At 39.9% G+C, this 26,548-nt stretch overlaps 1 protein-coding gene across 1 annotated transcript in view; it reads right to left on the reverse strand.

The window, feature by feature from the left end:
• Positions 1–579: 579 nt before the first annotated feature.
• The window catches only part of KIAA0232 (KIAA0232 ortholog), a 56,677-nt gene continuing 30,708 nt past the window's right edge, over positions 580–26,548 (reverse strand). The window contains exons 4-9 of the mRNA XM_089691596.1: positions 23,011–23,101; positions 18,995–19,076; positions 12,928–16,078; positions 11,142–11,250; positions 10,613–10,707; positions 580–8,287 (exon numbers count right to left, since the gene is read on the reverse strand). Coding sequence (XP_089547722.1) covers positions 8,111–8,287; positions 10,613–10,707; positions 11,142–11,250; positions 12,928–16,078; positions 18,995–19,076; positions 23,011–23,101 — 3,705 coding nt within the window. The 3' untranslated portion in view covers positions 580–8,110. The remainder of the gene's footprint in view (positions 8,288–10,612; positions 10,708–11,141; positions 11,251–12,927; positions 16,079–18,994; positions 19,077–23,010; positions 23,102–26,548) is intronic.

The following is a 26,548-nucleotide window of genomic DNA, read 5'->3' on the forward strand; positions in this document are numbered from 1 at the left end:
TAAAAGCATAAATTATATGTATGCATCTTGTTTAAGTGCTGGATTTGGTGCCCAATCTGCAGCTATTGAACACTTACTGTGTAGCCCTTAGGGCCCAAGCAGAAAGATAGTGATCGTTTTTAGTTCTTACTCAAACCAGTGGAATAATATTCTTTAAAATTGGCTTCCAGTAGGCAAAGATTTGGTTTATTTACGTCACACTTTTTTTTCACAGTTTTGCTGTCCTTTTTCGCTTTGGTTTTTTCCTTTGTTTTCGAATATCAACCATAGCATAAATACATTAAGACTGCTGTGGGGGAGCACAAATTTTGACTTCTACAGGGGCTGTCAGACATGAGATCTCTAGCAGTCTCATGCAACCTGTCTGCAGGCTGACTCTCGTGAAGGATGTCCCCAGTCTCCTCTGTTTGCAGCCTGACAGCTTTCTGTAGCACTGTGTTCACTGAATATCATGTGTATGTCCCCTTGGTGATGTCAGGGGCAACACTAAAGACCTTCTATATCACGCAAGTTAACCATCACTGATCTTAATACTGCTTGTAAAAAAAAAAAAAAAAAAGTACAAGAAAGTCCAAAAGGTTGTTTTTTGCCTCTTTATTTGGTGTTAAATATGTTCACAAGAAAGAAAAAAAAAAAAAAGTTACTCTTGGTGTACATGAAATCAGAACATTACAACCAATTGAGGGAGAAAATGTAAAAACAGAATTTTAGCTCAGGAATGGAAAACATTTTCAGTGCGATGGATATGCAATGCGCTTCATACCACAGTGCGTTCAGCGTTTTGCCAACCTTAAAAAAATATAAAATGCATCTGTCTGGAAGAAAAAAAAAAACTTAAATCCAGCTAGGAGACTACTGCAGGACTAGCTATGAAGAGAAGGAGCAGAAAATAAATGATTATTGCCATGGTCTTCTTAAGTACCATTTCAGTCACTAACATAGGGAGCTGAAATGCTACACTGCTACAAACATGACTGTTAAACGGCAGTCTGCTCCTCTACTGAGGCTCACTATTATGTATGATCACATGAGGAACAGAAAGTGTAATGAGGTAATGTACACTGAATGGCAAACTAATATAGGAAAGCCCTTGGTTGCCGCAGGAGCTTGATAAACTGCATGTTCACCTGGCAAGAAAGGTACTATTATCTTGTCCATATTCTCAGTGCAGGATCTACAAAACCCTTTTAGGAAGCTCCAAGAATTTGTAAAATGTATAACATAAAAAGTGAACACTAGAGGGTGATACGATAAGGCAATGACGATATGACAAGTGCAGTAATCCACAGCAACCAAATATTTTCCCAATCTTACTTCACTTTTCCACATTACTGGTATTTGCACATTACTGCACTGCTTTACCAGATGAATCCATTGATGTTAAAAAGGGACACAACCACTTACATAAAATATTTAGATATTCCAGTTGCTTTCTCGTGTGTATCAGTTTTAATATAAACCTGTATGCAGTGGTATGTGAATCTTGCCGATTTTAAAAAGAGATGGTTACTTAGTCTTCCCATATTTTTACTGTATTTATCTCTTCGTTGGCATATCAATGATCACAATACGGATACCTACAAGATGGTCTTAAAGGAATTCTGTGCCAAGAGAAACTTATGCTGGCCATACACTAAGATTTTTGTACGAGAATATTCGTATGAATTTCCACTCAATGAATGTAGTTTAAAAATTTTACATGCTTTACATTCAATTTTAAAACAAATGTAATTTCTAAACAAAAACCATATACACTTTCCAAAAATTTGTTAAATCCAGAAAAATGTTCTATTCTTCTGCTTCAATTTTCCCATCACTGTGGTCAAAACTGAACGTCGATTTCACCCCACTAATGATTAGATAATCCAACGAATGTTAAAACAAAAATTTTCTAACAAAAATCTATACATGTAGGACCAACATAAGGCTGCCATTGTGGGCCTCCTCCTGAAAAAAAACTGTCTGGCTTCAATGCTTTCACAGTGACCCAATGCAAGTATACCACCGGTGAGCTCAATACATTGAATCTGCATACATGTGTTAGGAACTTGATCACCATTATAAGCTCATTCACACCTATGCAGTACCTATGAAGGTTATTGGAATATAAAAAAAAAAAAATTATGTCCATTATTGTGCTATTCATAATGAATAGGCAGCCTTAACAGACTATATTGATCTGTATAAATGTAAAGGGGCTCTGAAGAAGCCAGGGACAGCATAATATTTCTTTCAGCAGGTCTCCTTAAACAGGCAATAAAATGTTTGCCAAACAAAGATAGTGTATTTTTAGCAAAACAATCCTGGCAATGTCACAGAAGACATCATTCACAATGCAAAGCGTGGGTTATGCATGTGAAGTGGGCACCCAGCTATGCCCAGTTAAGATGCCAACACCAGGGACTGAAGACAGGTGGGGAAACTGCTCAGGTGAGCACAGTGCTGGATCATGGGACAGGCAAGTGTGTGTATTAAAAGTCAGAAGCTACAGTTTTTGTAGCTGCTGACTTAATTTAAAAATAACACTGGAGATCCTCTTTAAGGTGACTGAAGACCTGCAGACAACATAAATTACCTGCACGGGGAGGCATCTTTCCGACATCTGGCAGTATACGTGTATTTTCTATAAATGCACTGCTTATTGAATATTTCATAAAGAAGATTGTTTGACAGAGGAGTCAGCAATAAGGCTGACAAGCAGTCTCACGCCTGTGGGTAGTCTGAGATAGCCCTATTATAGAGGTGAGGAGTAAATCACATGTAAAGAGCTGCTGGAAATGCATACACATCTACAATACCACTGCAAGCTGTGAAATGGTACATTTCTGTATTTGTTTTTTATTTTTAACACACAGCAACTGCCTAATTCTCAGCCCTGTAAGATTTTAAAGTCATCACGAATGCTAGGACAATTTGAGTTATTTCCTTACTTTAGTGGTTTTGAACAATGCAAACTTGTAGCACTGGATATAAAATCTTCCAGAATGCTGAAAATGTTTTGTCATTCAACAACCAGAGATCAATAGAAAGGATCGTCTGTTCTGTAGCAAAGAAAGTGAAAAAAAAAAAAAACACTAGATAGGTAGAAAATGAAGCTATAAAAAAAAAAAAAAAAAAAAAAAGAAGAAGAGCGATCATACAAGAAACATAAAAAGGATATGAAAAGTTTAAGCAATACTTATATAAAAGGGGGAACCCACCACCAAGAAGTTGTGTGATAAAAAACAAACCTGTCAGCCATTTTAAACTTTTCACACATTTTTCTCACTACCTCTCCTATGTGGTCCTTTAAGCCTCAATTTGCATTATAACCAAAGTTTTCACTTCCACAATTTGGGGCCAAGTCACACCTGCCAATTCTCCTCAATGACCCTACTGCTCACAGAGGACGGGTGGGGGAGCTTAGCTCTGGATTTGTGTCCGAAAAGAAAGTGAAACCAGGAACAGTGGTACTCTCTGAAGAGGCTTTTCTGGCTAATGAAGGAGCATGTTCTGAGCAGGTCTTAATTTAAGTCTGCCGCTTTTGGTGTTTTACCAGCATGCTGAAAAATGTTTTCTATAAAGCACAGCAGTAACTAAATTGCTTATCAAGGATGTATGGGTCTGAAATCTTTTGTAAATATGGGTGAACATTCGCCCATCTGCAATATTACTTCAGCTGTACTGTGCTATACAGCAGAGCTTTTTTTCCCGCTTTCCTCTGCTTCTCAGGGGTTGCAATAGAAAGCCCAGTCTACTCAATGCAGCTTCATAGCTCCAGACCTCAACGACTGAGGCACTATGTATAATGCAAATCCAAACAGTAAAGAACAGATCATCAAGACTTGATGCTGGGCAGGCAAAGGCAGGAACTACAGGTGTTCACACATGAAAAGAAAAATTTAACTGAATTCAATAAAAAGGAAAAAAAAAACCCAAAAAAACAAAAAGCAAAAACAAAATACTAAACCAACTTAGCACACAAAAATCAAATTGACAATAGTGTCCCTTTAAGTGTTCAAATGCTAAATTATTCAGCATTGGTATACAAACAAAAATTTGCATGGGAAAACTTTTGCAAGAGAATTAAAAAAAAAAAAAAGTCTAAAAAAGGTGCTGCCCTTAAATAGTTACAGTTCGTGATTTTCTGAAAGTCAAACTCATTTGTGTAAAGAGCATCTATAAGCCAAAATATATTTATTTTGGGTGAAAAACTTAAACGAATCACACCCAAAGTCCTCATTGCTGTCTGGGACTGTCCTGCTACCAAGGTTAAAAGCAATGCTACTTTTCCGCTAGATCGCTACATAAATCTATAAAGAAATCACCAAAAGACTGCAACAGTGTTTATGCGTTCTGTGCCCTCTAGTGGATACAGAACTCCAACTCATGGTCACAGCAGCTCAGTGTGTAGCTGAATTCTTAGCCATGTCAACTTAAGCAGGAAAGGGGGTATGTAGGAGCCAACTGGACAGCAGTGAAGTCACAGTGTGACGTTATGCTATACTCCATGGAAAATGAACAGACTTGTTTAAGACATCTTAATATAAAATTTAAAATAAAAATAAAAATAAAAACTGGATTTGTTGCAAAGAGTAACACGACTAGGTGTTTTTGCTGCGAGCTGAGCAATGAAAAAGCAGGCATTTCAATAATGGTTACAATTGGTATTTCCTTAAAACTCCCTTTTACATTTATGCATTGCAGTAACACAAAGCAAAACAGCTTTTTCATGCAATACTGCAAAGGCACAGCACTCTCTGCATTTGTGTTGCAGTGCCATTTGTTGAGAATGGCACCTCAAAAAACGTAGAGTTTTCAATAACCCTGGGCTGTGTTAAAAAGACAATAAAGGTTAGCAGGCCATTGCTGTATTGTATTGCAACCATGTGAGAGAGCCTTAAACTTGTGCCTTAGCTGGCCAATGCTGCAGCAACGAGATTTGTGTTTGCCCTCACTAGAATATCTCCCTGCTTTTCCATAAAGTGGCATCTAAAGAACAATTTTCTTTTAGGTCTTGTTCACTGGACCTTCAGCTTGTATGACAGCGGAGTGTACAGCAAGCTTTTCTAAAGCATTGGCAGAGTAATTCCTCAATTCCAGTTTGGAAACGTTAAACACAAGATATTAATGGGAATGCTGGCAGCCACTTTAAATAGCTGCTATCAGGCTTTCAACCAGCTTCGAGTAGTACTTGCAGCTGGTTTACAATGACAAGTCAGTACCCCGAATAACACCTGTATTTAATCTTCCCAAACTTGAGCCAAACGGTACGTTTAGGACTTCTTGCACTTTTATCACCCCTGGCCACCAACCTAAAGGCTCAATAACAGTCAGAGGAGGCTGATCCTATGCAACAGGCATGATGTTTTGTGGTGTGGCTGCTGCAAATTTAATGCAGCATGCCAGATTGAAAGGCATTACCACCTGCCAAACTCTTCCATTAAGTCAATGGGGCTGTGCCACAATAGCAAGACAAATGCTTGGCCATGGTTGCAGTGAATTAGCCCCATTATGAACTGCTGCTAAAGGTAAAAAAAAAAAAAAAAAAAAGGCATTTCAGAGGCAGTAAGATTGGATTGCCTCCTTAATACCCGACAGCGGCTCCTTAGCCATGTCCTGAAAATCGATCCACCATAGATCACTTCTTGCAGAGCTTTAAAAAGTGTGAATTTAACCTAAAGGCATCAACGAAGCTTGTCAAAAGCTCTGCAAATGCTTGCTGTACACACAGCTCTATGCGAAAAAGGCCTTACTGAAAAGTTTGCCTAATTGGGTTGGAGGGGGAAAAAATAAGCAGCACTAGACTAACTTATCTACCACTTTGCAGAAAAAAGTCAGTTATTCCCACCGAATTAGTCCAAATTTCAGCATTACAAAAAAATTTTATATACATATATATATATATATATATATATATATATATATATATATGTTAGTTGACATATATAGTTGACAGAACTTTCTCAATGTCACAAACTGAAATACCGCTCAACCACGATTTGTATTGCCTTTATATTTACGCTATTGTTCCAAAGCAATATTTAATTTTTTGCATTTGTTGGTGTTATAAGCATGCTTGTTTTAAGTTTTGGTAATTTGTTTTCAAATATTGCTCTTACTGTGCTTAATCTGCATAAGAGTTAGAAGCACAAAGAGTTTTGATAATTCTGAACAACTACACTTCGACAATGTGCAGATTTCTTTTTTTTTTTTTTTTTTTTTTTATTTATCTTTTATCTTTTTTTTTTTTGTCTAACAAAACTACACGGATCAGTCATTACTTCAGTCACACACTTATGGTGAAAAATGTTAGATACGCTCCACTCACACACTTGCCCATGACGTCCTTTCAAAGCACAAAAATTTAAAAATACTAGTCTACGTAACAGCAACAATACTACAGGGCTGCTAATGGCAGAGGCCAAAAGGGTTAATGGTAAGCTTATCATAGTCTGAAAAGGTAATAGTGAATGCATTACAAAGAACTGGTTACGTACAGTGGCACAATATAGAAAAGATGGCAGTAAAAATTAATGATTAATAATTCAACAAAAAATAGCTGCATGCAGTGTGAAAAAAAAAAAACTGGATCGTCTCTAGGGGCAACATCAATGGAGCCCATATATGAAAACTGGAGCTAAATTTGAATTGTTTACCAAAAGAACCAATTAGGTTCCCTGCCTACGACACAAGATATCCAATTGGATCACATTAACAATCTTTTCTCTTCCTTACTTTCAAAAAACGTTTCTCAACAAAGCTTGGCTATAACACTCCCCAATCATATTCTATAACCATGTACAAAAAAACAACTGCTTACAGCAGTGAACATGGGTGTAAATATTCAAATTTGACACCCACCTACATTGTTGAGTTACGTTACTACTAAAAAAAAAAAAAAGAAAAAAAAAAAGTGTTTGGTGCAGCGAGATAGAGATTATATATCTATCACTTAGTGCCCGATGATGAACTATTCTACCACAGCCAACAAGCAGCTCCAAGGCTAAACCTGTTCAGTGTTACCTAGCTGAGCATCAGAAATCCATTGCTGTTTATTAGGTTTCTGAGACCAGACTGCAATAGCTTCCGAGGGCTCTGGAACCCAAGGTGTTGCCAAGTGCTGAAAACCTGCAATTGTTTGGCAGCACAGGAAAAAACTAGTCAGCAGGTTGGAGGTTTCAAGCACGACATCCCTTCCAAACAGGAGGAAAATCTAGATAATCTCCACTTTCACCTCAAATTCAGTAGCTCAATCGCTCTACTTCTGCTATCTGAACAACAAACCCACTGGCAGTCTTTGTACCACCACCCTTCCAGTAAAATTCTCCATGTTTTGCATTTCCGCAAGAATTTCACTATGCAGAAAAGGGAAGGGGTTTCTAAAAAGAAAACGGTTGCCTAAACTTTAACCCTTGGCTAATGCCATTAGCAGAAAACTATTTTATCCTCCATAAGCGGGCGCAAAGTATCATAGGATAGAAAAAACACAGTATTTAAGTCTCTAAACACTACTACTAGTTAGTCTACTTTAATTAGCTTTTTCTCTTTTTGTATTTTTTATTTTTTTCAAATAAAGAATGGGCAAGTGTCATTCATGCTACTCTCCTGCATTCAGAAAGGCACGGATTGATTACAGTGTTACATATTTATGTCCTCGTTCTTCAAGACTACAGCCAAAGACTCCAGAAGCCTAAGGTGTCTGAATGGCAGAAGTAGCTGTAGGTTCTACTCTGTTCAGATGGCAATTCTGGCTACAGCTAAGAAAAGAAAAATTAAAAACTTATATAAAGAGAGTATGCCAATAAGATGCACAAAGCAGTGATTTTTACAAACACAAGCACATCTATCCATATGACAACAAAATCTATTCTACCTATACTAGGTGAAAGTTTAACAGCTTGCCAGAGGGGAAAAAAAAAAAAAAACCAAAACAAACAAGGAAATGAATGTTTGACAAGATTGCTAATCTCAAATGCAAAAGTAGAGAGAAAAAAGAAAAAAAAAAAAGGAAAATTAAACAAAAACATCGAAGTGGCAACTAAAGATGGTTAAAGACCCCAGGGGAAACAGACAATCGGGATTTTGTCTCAACACACTAATCTTTCACAGCTACAGCTAAAGATGTCAATCACAGCTGAGTGCGAGAGAAAAGTTCCTCTCTGGAAATATCAGCCCACTCATGTCCTCCATCAGAAGCAGTTTCAGAACTGGAGCTGTCACTTGAGTAAATCTTCTTCCTGAAGCTACTGCTTTTCATTCCACCACTAAATCCAATGGCAAGTTTGGCATTGTTACATGCAGACATCTACAAGACACAAAAATACATTAACATTTTACATAAAAATACTTTAAAAATGGAGAGTAAACCGCTTAGCAATAACATGTTGGCAGAAGACAAGTGTGACAGGATGGTACAATATACAAGGGTACTTGTCAAAAAAAAAAAATGGAAAAAGAAATAACTTTTTTCACCTTTAATGTAACCTATAAACTGTACAACTCAGTTGAACAAACGAAATCTTTTAGGTGGAGGTAAGAATAAAAAACTAAAAATGTGCACACCTTTAAACTAATACTTTGTTGAAGCACCTTTTGATTTCATTCCAGCACTCAGTCTTTTTGGGTATAAGTCTATCAGCATGGCACATCTTGACTTGGTAATATTTGCCCACTCTTCCTTGCAAAAACACTCCAAATATGTCAGATTGCGAGGGCATCTCCTGTGCACAGCCCTCTTCAGATCACCCCACAGATTTTTGATTGGATTAAGGTCTGGGCATTGGCTGGGCCATTCCAAAACTTTTGTCTTCTTCTGGTGAAGCCATTCCTTTGTTGATTTGGATGTGTGCTTTGGGTCGTCATGCTGAAAGATGTTCAGCTTTCTAGCAGAAGCCTGAAGGTTTTGGGCCAATATTGACTGGTATTTGGAACTGCTCATAATTCCCTCTACCTTTACGAAGGCCCCAGTTCCAGCTGAAGAAAAACAGCCCCAAAGCGTGATGCTGCCACCACCATGCTTCACTGTTGGTATGGTGTTCTTTTGGCGATGTGCAGTGTTTTTTCACCAAACATATTTTGGAATTTTGGCCAAAAAGTCCAACCTTGGTTTCATCAGACCATAACACGTTTTCCCACATGCTTTTGGGAGACTTCAGATGTGTTTTTGCTAAATTTAGCCAGGCTCGTAAGAAAAGGCTTCCATCTTGTCACTTTACCCTTTACCCGACATATGAAGAGTACAGGAGATTGTTGTCACATGTACCACACAGCCAGTACTTGCCAGATATACCTGCAGCTTCTTTAATGTTGCTGTAGGCCTCTTGGCAGCCTCCCACACCAGTTTTATTGTCTTTTCATCAATTTTAGAGGGATGTCCAGTTCATGGTAATGTCACTGTTGCACCATATTTTCTCCACTTGATGACTGCCTTCACTGTGTTCCATGGTACATCTAATGCCTTGGAAATTCTTTTGTACCCTTCTACTAACGGATACCTTTTAATAACGAGATCCCGCTTTGGATGCTCTCTGCAGACCATGGCTTTTGCTGTAGGATGCGACTAAGAAAATGTCAGGAAAGACCTACTAGAACATCTGAACTTTATTTTGGGTTAATCATAGGCACTCTAAATGATGGCAGGTGTGTACTGACTCCTATTTAACATGATTGCTTAATTCTGGGCACAGCTACATCCCCAGTTATAAGAGGGTGTGCACACTTAAGCAACCACATTATTTTGGGTTTTTTTAGGTTTACTCCTACCCCCCTAAAAGATTTTAGTTTGTTTTTTTAATTGAGTTGTACAGTTTATAGGTCACATTTATAGGTCACATACGTGGAAAAAGGTCTGAAATTCTTTAATCACAGAAATCTGACATTTTAACAGGGGTGTGTAGACTTTATATTCACTCTATAATACAAAGAAATGGTCTATAATTATTAAATGAGCACACTTACAAAATCTGCAGGGGACCAAATAATTATTCTCCCCAATGTACAATTCACATCTACCAGGCTGTATCTGTCTAAATATCAATAAACTATTTGCCATCTTTAACAAAAAAAAAAAAAAAATCAATAACCAGATAGAATATGGTCTTGCAGTGCTCTTCCTAGAGTCTCAGACACAACGGTCTACTAAAACTTGCCTCCAGGAAGGACTGTATAAAAACAGACAGGAGAGGCTACCATTTAGGCCGCTGTGAAGCGCAGCAGTGAAAGGAACTTCTGTTCAGTACACCTGAACCTAGCTATCAAACGGTAGATGATAGTTGTAGTTCTCCCATTCATAGAAGTTTGGGAATAAATAACACGGCCGGGTGGATGGAGCCTCACACAGTCATGTTTTTTAATGGAGCCTCACACAGTCATGTTTTTTAATGGAGCCTCACACAGTCATGTTTTTTAAAAACCAGGTAGAACATGTAACATGCTCCCAAAGGTGACCTTATCCTTTAACATTGCATGACTAAGAACGGAAGCATAGTACAACCAGATGTTTCCAAACTGAAAAAGGTCAAATGTGGACCTAAACCTACACACTACTACACAAGAGATTACAATAGTAGAGAAGAAAAAAAAAAAATGGGAAAAATATAGTACTCTATAGTCTAAAAACCACATTACCTACTTTCTCAAGCTCCAGAGGAAGCCATCCAGCGCTAGGGATATCTTTCCCACTTGTGTGATCTACGTGACCTTCTTGATCAACATTTGCGTAGTAAGCTGTGTCAAAAATCAAACCATAATATTAAACATAGCTGAAGTACCTTTTCAGTATTACTGTTACAAAGACATGCATATTTGTCAGGGTATCAGATAGCTAATAGCAAATAACATCACTTCATTTAAAACATCGAGAGAATCAAAGCAAAGACAAAATGGTATCCTCAGATGCCTGCAAAGTAAACATACTTTGGCCGGTTGTTTAACTTCCCAAAACCACAAAACCCTTGGTATGCAAATACAGACTTATTCACAGAGTCAATGGCCAGCCTGCCCTCTACAATTGGCTACCTGAACCCTGCCAATCATGATCAACCAATAGCTATGGGTGGGAGGCAAAAGGATGAAAGCTTCACTGCCATCGCTAGGTCACTAAAATGTTTGAATGTGAAGGTTTACTATAAGGTGATGGTTTCAAGTAACAATTTTCTTACAGTCACAACAGGGTCCAGAAATCAATGGAGAGTACAGTGCTTTCTGCCACCAGCACTGTTTTTCCTTTGCAGCGTTAACTCCCTGAAGATTGATGCTTAAAGGAGGATACTGAAAAATGAACAAAAAAAAAAACAAAAAACAAAAAAAACACATCACCACCACATAGCATCTATAAAATTACATTTTGTTAAATATTAGAAGATCACTGGGTGCAATAAGAACATGATCTGCAGATATCCAAAGCAAGAAAGCTAAATTCTAAGACTCTTACAAATGTAGCTAAACTCCGTTTCAAACTATTACAAAAAATAAAAGCCCTGGTCACTATTTGCCACTCTGTGCCCCCTTTCTGATTTAGTTTTTGCTTTGTTGATACATTGTTAATGAGGCCCGTCTTTCTTCGAATTCATGGCTAAGCCCCAACAGACATGCTATAGTTAAATGGGAGAGGAGTCAACCATGAGTGTATGCATGTCTAAGTTACTTATAATCTTGACCCATAATCAAGTACAATCACAACTGCTTATTTTAGGGCTCTTTCACAATAATGGCAAGGACTGCCACTCCTCTGCAAAAAGGAGAGGCATTTCACAGGCGAGGAAGAGGCAATATATCACCACATCAACGCCAGTTGTAAACCCCTAAATGTATCACGCAGCTGCATAGTGGTTGCTGTGTGGCCCCCATTTGCTATATTTCCTGCCGTGGCCACAGTATATGTAAGACCATGGCTGCTACATTTGCAGCTAAAGGGGGGCAGCTGGGGGTGGTAAAAGCATGGCTCAAATTAATGTGTGAATGAGCTCTTGGTTCACATCTGTGCAGCTGCAAGTTGGGCAACCCAGTTATTTCAATAGGGTGCCCTACCTGCAGAAACACAGGGAAAGAAGTTCCTGCTCTTTTTCTAAAATCACGCTACCCCGAAAATGAACTGCGCTTGCAAATGCGTGGGGATACCAATAAAAATTAATGGCACCCCTGCAAGTCTGCTAAACAGCAGTATATGAACCAAGCAGACTTTCAAGGGAGTCTTGACTGGAAAAAACTTGAAACTCTACTCTAGTCAACAGGTTAGGTCTGGCACTAGCAAGTTTCAATGAAAGTGGCTTTAAAGTAAATTTTCAGTATAATAATAATAAAAAAAAAAGTTTACAAAATGTTTACAAATAACTCAAAGTTGAGTCCATAGGGTAAATTTTTATATGTAACATTTATGTCAAACTATCTCACATCTGAAAGATTTACCAGAACATACAAATATATGAACACATTTTTAGTACTTAAAATGGTTGTAAAGGCTGAAGGTTTTATACCTTCATGCATTCTCTGCATGAAAGTAAAAAACCTGTGTGCAGCAGTGCCCCCAATACTTACATTAGCCCCATCGTGATCCAGCAATGGTCCTCGGCTCTCCGGGGGACTCTCCCTCCCCATTGGATGAGACAGTAGTGGGAACCATTGGCCAGTGAGGAGAGAGGGTGCAGGGCCAAGCCGTGGGGCTGTGTGTGAATGGACATCCAGAACAGTGGCTTGGGAGAGAGTCTGCTTGGGTGCCCACATAGCAAGCTGCTTGCTCTGAAGGTACTCAGCAAGAGGGAGGGGCCAAGAGTGCCAACAGGGGACCTGGACTGCTCTGTGCAAAACCACTGCACAGAGCAGGTAAGGGTTTATTTTTTTTTTTAAATTGCCTTTAATATCACTTTAAGTGAGAACTCCAGTCTCTTAACTGTGCATACACCCCTTTTACCTCATTGTATATAGTCAAGAAAACAATCTTCTACATACCTCTCCCATCTCTACACAAGCTGTAGAGTCGCATCCCGATTTCAGGTCTCCTATTCCATTCACTTCTTTTTCCAACTCCATTTTGCAATTTGTTTTTGAGTTCTCCATCACGTCACTTTCAAACGACTCTATAACTCTAAAGTCTAAATTGTCATGTTTCTCTAATGGCAAAACTCCAAAGGATTCTTCTTGACCGTCTAAAGAAGTCTGTGCACTTTTCTCCATGCCAGACTTCTGCAATCTAGGCAGAAACTTCCCCGATTCAAGCTCAGACTTTCCATAAAAATGACCTTCGTTTTCAGCATCTTCTTCAAGCGGTTTAAGATCATCCTGTGGATCCTCCAACACTTCTCCCTCAGAAAGAGTAGGCGCAGCTGCCTCATCTTTCTCAGATTCAAAATCAGATTCGCTTCCTACTCCTGGAGAAAGTTCAGATGCAGATATTGGGCGGAAGTGAGTACGTGGGGAGATTCTTATCGATCTATATTGTGTTCTATCCACTCCACAAATCCTTGGTTGATTTGCCTCGCCTTCTGAGTCTGAACACAAGACTTTTGGTTTGTGACTAGGACTACTGTTAATGATGCTTCCAGGTTCAAATGAACATTCAACATGAAGAACCTGTGAAAATCTATTGTTCAACTCATAAGAAGAGAAAGAGTAGCCCATTCCTGGTTGCTCAACCTGGAAATTATCACAGGCTCCAAGCAAATTTTCATGCAAAATGAAAGAAAAACCTTTGTTTGAGCTTCTATCTTCACTATGCTCATCTTCAAATGAAACAAATGGTCTCCACAACTGCCTATGGCCAGGAGCAAAACTGTTTCCTGGAGTCATAAACACATCTGTTCCTGCTATTGTAACAACGTCAGAGGCAGCACATTCCAGTAGGCTTGTTTTTTCAGGACTCTGTGGTGCCAGTGCCCACTCATCCTCACCACTCATGTTTTTGAACTCACCATAAACACCTCCAAGAATGAAGGAGTTTTCTTTCACATGGTTAATATCCCAGGGTTTGGATGGAGTTGTGTAATCGCCAGCATCAACTTTTGATGAATTACTCGAGAGAAAGGTTCGCTTTTCTGCAAGATCTTTTTGACCTTCCCAAAGATGGTACTCGGACCTCTGAACAGCCTTACTGGGCTCCTGAAAAGGATCGCATGTAGCATTAGCTTCATGACAACTAAAAACATTTACATCTAGTGGGAAGAGCTGGTCTTCCGCTCTTTCAGAATGGTGTCCGATGTTTGTCCAAATGTCTTTGATGACCCCTGAGCTGTATCCATGTGTATGATGGCCGTTTTTGCTCTCAGCCTCTATAGTGTCACATATCTCCTCATTTTCCTGTTCAAGCTGAATGCCGCAAAGTGACTCCAGCTTTGATTTTTTCCCCAAAACCAGCCCTGATTCTTCAGTCAAAGTCCTGTTCTGCATAAATGGATTATCCTGTTGAAAGGTTAAGGTAACTCTAGGAATTATGTAATCGGAGTCTTCTGCATTCAACTGACTGTAATCTTCTAAACGACTGTTCAGAGCCTCTGTATCCGATCGTGTTCCATCTGAATGTGACCATGGACTGCATGTTCTAGTTGAAAGGTTTGAACACTGTTCATTTTCATCAAAGGCACTGTTTTTGGTCCATATAAGTAATCGCGACTGAGTTTTTCCAAACCTATTCATGCTGGAACAAGACTCTGATTTGCCTCTCTCTTTTAACATCTGCTCCCTGGGCAGCGAAAGTACAGAGTTACTGCATTGTACTTCAAACACTGAAAAATAAGAGCCGGTTCCATCCAAAAATAAATCTTGATTGCCTGCATGCATGTGAGCACTAAGCATTGTGCTGTCTAAAAAAGGGGAAAAGATACTGGGGGAGTCACCTCCCAAACTCTCCCCATCTGCGTCTACTGAGCTTGAGGGTGAATAGGACTCCCAAAATTGAGCTAATTTACTGTGGTCTTGCAAGAACAAATCTTCAGCACCAATAGAACTGGTTGATTCTGTCCATATTGCACTCCCCCCTTGCAAATCCTCATCTAACACTTTGCAAGATTCAGCCTCAAAATCACTTTGCAGTTTGCTCTTTTGTCGAATCATATTCAAGATTCGACTTTCTCCTTTCACCTTATCTGAGGCACCAGGATCCAACATGGATTTATCAATATCCACTTCATAGAAGTGTGTATATTCTACAGGATGAACGTCATCCAAATAGTTGTCCTCTGGAAGAGAACAGTTAGAGGTCCCTGTGGAATCACTAGCCCCTGTTATGACTGCAGGCATTTCTACAAAGTGACCCTCAATAAAGGTACCTGCTCCGAGGTATGTTTCATGAATTTTGTGGTTATTTAAATGAAGATCTTTTACAATCTCTGACAACTCTTCCATCTCTTCTGATGCGTTATGCCAATTCTGATGTCTTCTGTATGCAGTTTCTAATTTACTTTTACCATTCAAAGGAATCAAGTATTCTGTCATGGGTTCAGTATACCACAAAGGCTCCTCTCTGAATTCTGTGTCTTTTTTTCTCTCTTCAAAGACCTTTCCTTCATTGCCCAAGTCTTTCCATGCATATTCTTTTATCTGACGTTTTACTCTCTTGCAGAGTGCTTTCACAGACCCTGCACTACTACCGCTGCTAGCTGCAACATTTTTTCTCTCAACATGTTTGGACAGAGTTTTGGGGCTGGTTTTCCCCTTCTTGTTCCGGACATCCCTAATTTTTTGCCTTACTTTGACAAAACGTGTTTTTGTTTCTCCCCGATTACCACTTGAGCTTGAGCCTGCTTCGCTCGATCCAGATGACCAAGATCGAGGGCGGATTTTTCCATTTGACTTGCGCCTTACACTTTTTGATATACCAGATTTAGCATCTGTTGCTAGGTTACTAAACTTATTCTCTTTCTCGTTCTTGCCTTTTCTTTGATGGTTTTTTGCCTGTACAGTGTTAGAAGCTCCATTCTTGTTGGTCACTATGGTTTCATTCTCACTGTTGCAATTCTTTGGTGATGGAGTTTCGGTGCTTGTTTGTGGGGCAGTAGAAGATGAGGAGGAGCTAGAATAAGAGCAGATTTTTGATTTGTTCCACACGGTCATTATTTCTTGGAGGCAAACTGGCTTTTCTGACAGAGGTGGAAAAGCTTCATAATACCTGTAATTGACAAAATAAAAGCCACATAAATGGTGCATTATAGACTGTACCATTTCCACCACCACATTCTGAAACTGTGTAATGATTACCTCCAATGAGGTTTGAATTCAATGCAACCTAAAAACTTTTTCTTGAGACAAAGGAAGTGACTTGTGAAATCCTGAGTGATGCAAACTACAGCTTCTGTCCATAGTAACCAAATGAATTTAATTTACCTAAAAGAAAGAATTAAATGTAACTGATTGCTGTGAGAAGTACTGTAGCTCAATTTTGGCTTCCGATACAAGTTTGAATGTGCACCTTTTCAACAGACTGCAGATCTGTGCAAGCATATCCTAATAGATTTGCAGCCCAACACTTAGGCTTTAAACGATAAAAGCATATAAGCTTCCCGTCATCTTAGACTGAGTCAACACCACTCACATTTCGGAAAATGCATTCACAAATAACGTTGCCACCTCCCCTTCACTTCCTCTCTCTGTCGGGGTCCCTCAAGGCTCTGTCCTCGGACCCCTCCTCCATCTACACCTCCTCCCTTGGCCAATTGATAAACTCACATGGCTTCAACTACCATCTCTATGCCGACGACACACAAATCTCTCTACCCCTCACCCCATCAGTCGCAGATCGGATCACCAGCCTACTAAGTGACATATTGGACTGGATGTCACTCCACTTCCTCAAACTCAACCTTTCCAAAACTGAGCTTCTAGTATTCCCCCCAGCCTGTGCCGCCCCCCCCCCCCCAACTTCTCCATCAATATCAACAACACTACCATCAGTCCCATCCCTCACACCAGGGTACTAGGTGTAATCCTAGACTCCAATCTGTCCTTTCAGCCTCAGGTCCAATCACTGACAAACTCATGTAGATTTCACCTCCGCAACATCTCCAAGATACGACTGTTCCTAACCTCGGAAACCACGAAGCAACTCATCCACTCCCTTATTATATCACGACTTGACTATTGTAACTCCCTCCTCACTGGCCTACCTCATCGCAGGCTATCCCCACTCCAGTCCATCATGAACACTGCTGCCAGACTCAGACTCATTCACCTTACTAACCGTTCTGTATCTGCCACCCCTCTCTGCCAATCCCTCCACTGGCTTCCAATTGCCCAGCGGATAAAATTCAAAACACTAACACTGACGTACAAAGCTGTTCATAACACTGCCCCTAACTACATCACCGACCTGGTCTCTAAATACCACCCAAACCGTACTCTCCGCTCCTCGCAAGACCTCCTACTCTCTAGCTCCCTTGTCTCCTCCTCCCATGCTGGTCTCCAGGATTTCTCATGGGCTTCACCCATCCTCTGGAACTCCCTTACTTCAAGCTATCAGGCTATTGCCTACCCTGCTCACTTTTAGGCGCACTCTAAAAACTCATCTCTTTAGGGAAGCCTACCCTGACCCCGGCTAACTACTGGAATCCCCTACTCCCCCAACCACTCCATCCCCCACAGCTAATTACCTTTTGTACCACTATCCCCTCCCTCCTAGATTGTAAGCTCCAAAGAGCAGGGCCCTCTAATCCTTCTTGTATTGAACTGTATTGTTACTGTACTGTCTCCCGCCATAATGTAAAGCGCTGAGCAAACTGTCGGTGGTATAGAAGTCCTGTATTATTATAACAACTGTATCTAGTTTCAAATGCCTGAATTTAACATTGTATCAGCCTCCTGCGATCCCCTATACAGCAGCACCCAGATTTGCAGAGGGAGAGATAGCACTGGAAGCCAAAAATGTGTACTCCATGAAAGTTTTCTGACAAACAGCAAGCTGACAGGAGGAGATAGCAAAAGATCACCTCAGTCTGCTGCAGCTCCTTCACTGTGCAATCAAAAGGCAGGTGAAGGAAGTATCAACAGTTCACGTTTTAAACTGGGATGACCTGTCCTGAATTTTGGTCTGTGCGAGCCCGTTTGTTCAACAGAAGTCAAACGACACCCGTGAAAGAATACAATAGCAGGATAGGAGAGATCCATACGTGCATATCACTTGTGTGGATGTTTGGATCTGAGTTTTTTTGTTCAAAAAATATATAACTGTATACTCTAACTCCAGATTGTTTTCTATTTTAAAGTTTGTTTAGGCCATACTGGACCATCAAGCTATTCCTACACTAAAAAATGTGGCCGCTGACAAGGTGGTATAAACTGTATAGAGTGCCGTGTACTAGCAACGGTACCAGGACTTCCCAGAACAAAATGGAAAGGGGCTGAGCACTGCTAAACCATTCACAGGAAGCTTTATATTTCAGGAATACAAGGCTCTCTAAATTGGCTGAAGTGGAGAGGAAGGTGGAAAACATCATGACCTCCAACTCTAGCCAGTCAGAGAAAGCCTATTCAGTCACAAAATACAAAGCCACCTGTGAATGGCTGAGCAGTGCTCAGTTCAATTTGCTTTAAATTTCGGTAAGGCAAGGAAATCCTTGTACCACTGCTGGAACACAGCACTGTATACTGTGTGCAGCTGGTGCTACAAACAGTTTATTCAATGCAAACAGCAGCCAAATATTAGTAAAGGAACACTTTAAAATGACTTTAAACATGGAATTAGGCTCTGAAATAAAACGTGGTGACATACTCCTTGTTGTGGTGTCTGGAAGGGCTGTGCAAATATCAGAATTAAATTCCTTAGCAGGTAAACAGCTCCCACATGTGTATTTCATTAGCTCTTTAGAGGTTTGCCTAGAGTTCAGCAAATATAACAGTATCAACCATCTCATCACTGTCCACCACATCTCCAAGCTTGTTTTCATCTTTCATCATGACGTGTTTGGGGTTATTTTTTCCTCATGTTTAATCATTTTTGCATATTACCTGCCGTTGATTATAATACAAACCTCACTTAGGATATACATTTTTTTTTCAAAGATCTGTTTTAAGAGGTTTAATGGATATTTACATTTCAGCCTGATCCTTTCTTGCTAGAGATGATGTAGCTTCTGGTGACAGCAATCCATCTACAGTCTTGCTAGTCTTCTCATCTGCAAAATTTTATTATATAGGTCAGTAACATGCATATATATCCACAGGCTACAAAAGCAGATACCTGGAGGACTGTGTAAATGTTGGCTCACACACGGGCGGGATGCCTAGTGTTTTGTAACTTGTGCCATAAACACTGCATGGGAAGTGGGGTGCACTTGTGGAAGAACCTGAAATGAATGCAACAGTGCGGCCTGAACACCAAGTTTAGATTGGAGAGGCCTGCTAGGTAGGTGGAAAGTATTGATTAAGGATCTTCTCTGCAGGGGAATATTAACTTTAGCCACAAAGTCACTTTACGGCACAATTACATTTGTGCATGACAAGATATACAGATTAAATATGAAGGTCACTGTTGCTTTATTTTTTTAATTTTCTTGAAACAAATATTCCTCAAAAACATAAGTAGAAAGTTTCATAGTCACTGACTGTGCTGGTAATCTACGCTGCATGGAGGAGAAAATTCTGGGTGAACAATATTTAAAAGATGAAACTTTCGTGTCAGAATTCAGTTTTCTTGTTGCACTTTGGTTACTCCCTCCAATCCCTGTGTCATTATAGGACTAGAAGTATTGCCATAAAGGCTAGTGGATGGAACCCCTAAGTGTAGCACAACATTAGTAGCAGCACATTAAGTTTAGTGTATTCAGAGAATTTTTCAGTTATTTTTCTTTAATAGTGACATCTTGTACGTCTCTTCAGTATCAAAGTGAAAGGAAAAAAAAACAAACAAAAAAAAAAAAAAAAGCAAAAAAACAGTGCTGCCGAAGGATAATCTTACAATAAAATAGCTTTCTCTATCTGCCAGCAATATTCTTGCAATAGTACATTAAGCGGCGCATGTATACTTGAGTGTACAATCGCAACAAGTCTTGGGTAACAGGAATTACCTCCCTGAAGCATGCATGGTTGATATGAGAGGCTGGCCAATCAAGGGGGCTGAAAAAACTGGACCCAAAAGAAGACTAAAAATGTCTGCGGTGCCAATGGAGTGATAAAAACGGAAAGCAAAGTGATTGTTGCATCACTAGAGGGGGCTTTTGGGAGGCAAGTGTGCCATAGGGTGCTTGACTTACTATGACTGGTCCTGCTTGCACTACTTGTTTCTTATTTAAAAATGCATTCACTTTAAAGCAGATATCCAGATTATATGAAAGGGAATCAGATAGAATATAGTAGAAGCCACTGCTGACTTGTTTTTTTGAAAAACATTCTAAATCTGCATTCACTACCTTAAGAGTAACTGAAACAAGCAAGCAGAGTTCAGATTTTACTGTATGCATGTTCCATTTCACTACACAGTGACACGGATCAGGATGACTTCTCCAAAGACCACATCATTAAAGCATCATTAACCCCTTCCATACCGGGCACTTTTACCCCCTTCCTGCCCAGGCCAAATTTTCAGGTTTCTGCGCTCTCACGCTTTGAATGACAATTGCGCGGTCATACAACATTGTTCCCAAACTAAAATTTTATCATTTTCTTCACACAACTAGAGCTTTCTTTTGGTGGTATTTAATCACCGCTGGGGTTTTTATTTTTTGCTAAATAAAAAGACCAAAAATTTGGGGGAAAAAAGACAAAAAACAAAACAAAAAAAAAAAAAAAAACATGTTTTGTTTCTGTTATAAAAGTGTGCAAATAATTGTTCTTCATAAATTTAGGCCGAGATGTATTCTGCTACATGTCTTTGGTGAAAATAACCCAAATTAGTATTTATTATTTAGTCTGTAGGAAAGTTAGAGTTCACAGACTATGGGATATATCTGAAAATTGATCAATCCCGAAGTACTGACAGCCAATCTAATTTCTTGAGGTCCAAAAATGTCAGAACAGTACAGATATCCCCCAAATTACCACTTTTTGCAAAGTAGACAGTCCAACGTACTTCATAAGAGACATGGCGAGTTTTTTGAAGTTGTAATTTTTGTCAATTTTTCAGAAGAAAAAAATGATTTTCACTATTTATTTTTTTTTTTTTTAACATACTGTCACCAGTGCAGTACAGTTTGATCATATAACTGGAATGGCGGTGATCAGGGACACTGACTGGTGACAGTACGAAAAAAAAAAAATTTATAATTTTTTTTTAATTTTTTACTAAATTTCTCTAAGATTTTTCTTTTCATATTTCACTATGACCAAAGTAGTACAATGTTACCATAGTAACATTGTACTACTTTGGGGAATTTTTTTTTTTTTTTTTTTTTTTTACACAATTTGCTTATAGCAAAGAATTACTTTGCTAAAAGCAAGCATTTACCTGAATGAAATCGATTCATTCAGGATTTTTTTTTTCCTTAACTGTGATTTGGCCACAGCTAATCACGACACAGCTGGGGTGTGATTGGCCCAGCTTGTTAATGTGATCGCTGTGACCATTCACAGCTAGCCACACTTGTATACAATGGATGGCATGATAGGAAGCCATCCATTGTATACAACTGTCATGTGACCTGCTGTGATTGGTCAAAGCAGGTCACATGGTATTCGAGACAGATCGCGCCACTGCGCGGCTCTGCGGGCATGCAAACCATGCATGCCCGAAAGGACGCCGTTTGGCGTCCACCCGGAGCGGTGAGGGTTTTTGCCAGCTGCCATTTGGCCATAGGCCGGGCAGGAACCGGTTAAATTTGCTTTGAATCTAGAAGCCATAATAAAATTAGGAGATGGTTTTTTAAATCGGCTACCCAGCACCCAAAACTGTATGTTCAGGGCATCAGGCAATGAATTGCTCAACGCCTGGTGCTAGGCCCGGACTGGGACAGAAAAAAAGCTAGAGCATTTTAGACTGAGCAGCCCAGGCTCTGCTGCCATTTTCGCCTCATGCCAAAACAAGGCATGAAACAGACCTGGAGCCTGCCCCTCTGTACCCTAGACGGCATAATGAATGAGAACGTGGGGACATAAGCCATGTAGCCAATCCACACTATCGATTCCTTGGAATGCTTGTGTTAGGTGGTCTGCCCCCTTGCTGGTGATTGGACAAGCCCTGAAGCCATACAAGCTGTAGCGGTCAGTGTCTCTTGCACATGCATGGTGATATCTCTAAGACATCTCGTGTTTGTGTACTGTGTCAAGCTTGTGTGCTGTCCGCCATTTCCCTGCATGGGAAACAGAAGGAGATCTCCAAGTACGAGTCGCCATAGACTGTGTATGCCATGAATTTGAGTGTGAGGCTGGACAAGAGGTTCCAGTTGGCTCTGGGCAGTTTTGTGGAGGAATACAATAATGAGAGAGATCAAGGATCTATAAAAAGTGACATTAAAAACTGGACCCCACCCCATCTCCCCATGTCCTGCGATCCCCCGCTGTCGGGCATCGGGACACTGCTTCTCCGGGGATTTAAAGTCCCTGCAGCTCTCTCTCCTCCCAACACTGACAGGATGGCTAGATGGATTCTGATTGGCCAGCGCCGTCCATGTGATGGTGCTAGCTAATTAGAACGCCCTTCGTTTGTACACACAGAGGTATGGACAGGCGATTAAGCCGTGGGGGATTTCAAATCCCTAGATTAGCGAAGCAGTGTCCCTGCGCCTGAAAGTGGACAAAAGCCCAGGTGCCAGGAAGCAATTTCTATTTGCCATGGTGACCTAGTACGTGGGATTTGAGCCCTGCGTTAAAGGGTTGTCAGCAATGGCAACTCCCCATTCAGATCTTCATGCATACATTTTGAAAATCCAGTAATACATAATTTTGCATTTAAGCTCTCCCTGTGGGCAGAGCCTATGCACCAAGTTGAACCTTTTTATTCCAGCATTCAGCCTTTATACATTACTTACAAGTCTACCAGTTGTAGAAATGTTTCAATGGCTATATGTTTGGGAACCTTCTGAGTTGAGGAAGTTGCAGGCAAAAACAAAAAAGTTAAAATGCAGTTTTAAAATGCCCAAACTATACAAAGGCTAGCTAAATATCCATGACCTTTACCTTTATTTGTCATCAGCTGTTCACCTTGGCTACTCTGGAGATCTTTCAGTTTGGAGCAAAGCTCTTCAACTAAGGTTTCAATTCCAGAACTCTGCAAAACATAATGTGAGAATTTATGACTAAAATACCAAAACTACACAATCAATTACAAACCGTGCTGTGTGTGCCGAGATGTAAAATCCTGTTACTGGGATTCACTAGTAGTTATTTATACTAAAAGAAATGATTTCCCTTTAGCATCTGTAGTTGGACAAACAACAGTATTCAGTAGACTAACAGTCAAATACAAGCATTCTTTGTGAGCTTCAAGCTGAAGAAACAGCAAAAAAAAAAATCTGCACAATGAGCAATTGATAGAAATTGATGTTGTGGGTAGATAACTAAAGTCCAATATATAAATATTGGACACATACATAGACATGAGCATGCAAAACCATTTCCAATCTTTCAAGTTGTAAATCAACTAACTAGACTGAAGTGCTTTCAGGTAACACTGTGCAGCATGGCAAGGTGATGTATTATATTGTAGGTGCCAAACATGCATCGTAAGAGCACAAGATTTAACTATGTGAAAGTAGTGTGAATACCAATATATCTACTGCCAACACCACACTGCTGCAATTATAAAATGACTAAGCAAAAAATCACGAACGCCATGACACTTAAGATGAGCTCTGACATTTTACAATATCAGTACCACACAACAGACGTCAGCTCAGGAACTATTAAATCTTTAATTATTCACCCCAAAGCAGACGAGACACCACTGCAACATCCTGTAACAAATGAAGGATCATTACACTAGTAACAGCCAATTCAGTTTGCCACCTTCTTACCATAGCTCAAGGAGTGAAGTTTCGGAAACAGATTATTTGTTCCTGTATCACGCACGTCTTACACCAGCTGACATTCTGCATGCTGTTGTGCTGAGCGGTACATAGTAGGCAATGGCTAGGGGAGGGTTGAAGGGGGGGGAAAGCTCACTGTGTAAAAAACACCAGAGATCACACTGGTATCTTGCTGGAAAAACAGTTGAAAACTGAACGATCAAGCTTTCAAAAGGCAACGCAAGTCCATTGAATAGTTCATTTGGGCACCTGAAAGTACCAAGCACATTAACATTCCAGCCCCTTCTGCAATAATGGTCAACGAGACGAGTACGGAGGGACAGTTTATCCTCAACAAAAGAGTGTGACCAATTATTCCATTCAATCTACACTGTATGAGGAACCTCCAGCTGCCGAAAAAGAATATCCAAAACAGAACAAAGCTTGTTCTAGGATCCTTGAGACTGGTTCAGGATATCCCAGGAAAATGGAGAGTTGTACTATGGACGAAGCAAGAACACTGACAGACACCTCCCACAATTCCAGCTACTGACAAACTCCTCTCTGAAGACCTTCACTGACTAAAAAATATTTGGTATAAGGTTACATACAGAGGGAGGCAACAGCTCTGCAAACACAAATTTGTTATCTGCGACTCTTGGTTCCTAAGCCAGCAGAAATGTTTAGTAACCAGATTCTCAAGAACATTAATACATTTACACTGTCACATTTAAAAAAAAAAAACAAACACAAAAAAAAAAAAAAACCCTCCAGTAGTTACACTTGTGAAGTGCAACGTAGTAAAACAGACCACAGACGAGTTGAAAACCAAGCAACAATTCTGGTCATGATCATTAGATCATTCGTTTTTAGCATAATTTGTGTGCCAGCTGCAACACGTGGATTTTTGTGTCTGATCCAACATACTTTATTTTTTTTTCCCTTGGAAAAGGAAACAAAAAACTGATGGCACAATCGTATGCTTCATTTTTCAATCGACAGGAAGTTCGATTTTTAACTAGTCTATGGATGGACAAGTTTTCAAGAATACAGTATCCATATACAGTTTTTCTATCTATATAGTTAAAATTCCCGTCATCTTTTTAACATTCTCCTACTGGGGGCTGTTTTCCCCCACCCTCAGAGAAGAGGAGCAGGAACCCCCCCATTCCGAGTCACCCTTTGTCTGCCACCTACCCACCTCTGAGCATCACCCCTTGGTTTCACCCCCTACACACCTCCCAGTACTGCCCCTTTTAGAGAAAATAGAACCAAGTATCATTTTGTGGAGGAATTTGTTAATGATCACAAGAAAAGCAGTAAAATAGGTCCCCTGCAGTCAACACCACACTCCCCAGCAGCCAGCAACAAAAGACCCGTGCCCTCAATAGATCCCTCCTCCAATAGATCTCCTACAGCAACAATAGATCCCAAGAAGCTAACATCAGTCTACCCACAAGCACACCTTGCCATTACATACATTCAGTGCTGGAACTGCATTCCCGTGTTCCTGCTAGAGGAAAAAAAAAAAAAACCCCTGTTCCTATTTATATTTTTCCTCTCGTGGTGAATTAAAAGAAAAAAAAAAAAAAAAAAAAAAAAAAGAAGAAGAAGGTTTTCCAAACAATGGTTATTCTCTGTGCTTGGTAAAACCATGTAATGACATTTCCCTTCCTCCTTTTGACATTCTTTGAAATGTGAGAGGTTTCAACTCTTCCCCATATTCTCTTTAAGAGATCTGACACCGCTTCCTGTCCTTGTGTAACAAACAATTCTCCAGTAAAACACAGATTTTGCTTTTAGAGACCGTGAGCGCACATTTGACAGTTACTGAAGAGAGGTACTGTGTGAAATGTGAAGATTTTTAGCAAGGCAGGGGCAAAAAGGTCAAAACACAAAAAAGAGACAGAAGATCTTTCCAAACAGCCAGAATTCAACTATTGATTCTGGTTACAAATTATTTTGCTGTTTGCCATAGTATGTGCACATTGCAGAAACTGAAAATGAATGCATTTATGCTTTCTAGCAATTGGCATCATCATTTTGATTAATGGCAAATTAAAGAAAAGGGAACATGGAGTTTGTGCTGGGGACAGGCAGGCACAGTGCATCAGATTGCTTTTCCTGGAATGTGGGCTGTCGCAGTGAAGGATTAAGCAGCTGTTGTGTGCTTGTCAGCTGCTCAGCCACGTGAGGTAAGGCACAGGGTGATTCACCCAACGCAATCATTGCACCACATATTTACACTTTAAAATGTTAAAATATAAATGAAACCATCAATATACAATCTATATGAAATAAGCGTCAACATTTACTATTTTCTTTTTTTAATTAAAATGCACACGCCAATCAAGGATGAATTTAGAGACAGCAAGGCATGTACTAAAATAAATCTGAAAGAACACTGCTTAGGGAAAAGCAATCGGTTGTAAAAGGGGAGAAAAGATAATGAGGAGAGGCATTCTGCTGGAAGGTGAGCAGCAGGTTCTCCTCCTTCCCACGTTTATATAAAAACTGTACTGGTGGAATTCGCTCTTAGCAAAAATAAACAAAAAATAAAATAAAAAACACATGTTGGGCTTTGTAGCCCGACTGTGAAAAGCATAGCTCTTGAACGCCTTACCCAGAACATGCATCTCAATGTCTGCAAACAACCCACTGACAGAATCACATGACAGCGCTTGGCTAAAGGTTTGAGCTAAAAATAGCCT

Source organism: Staurois parvus, unplaced genomic scaffold (genome assembly GCF_062004578.1).
Source record: "Staurois parvus isolate SC_StPar_1 unplaced genomic scaffold, SC_StPar_1.0 ptg000564l, whole genome shotgun sequence".
NCBI classification, from domain to species: Eukaryota; Metazoa; Chordata; class Amphibia; order Anura; family Ranidae; genus Staurois; species Staurois parvus.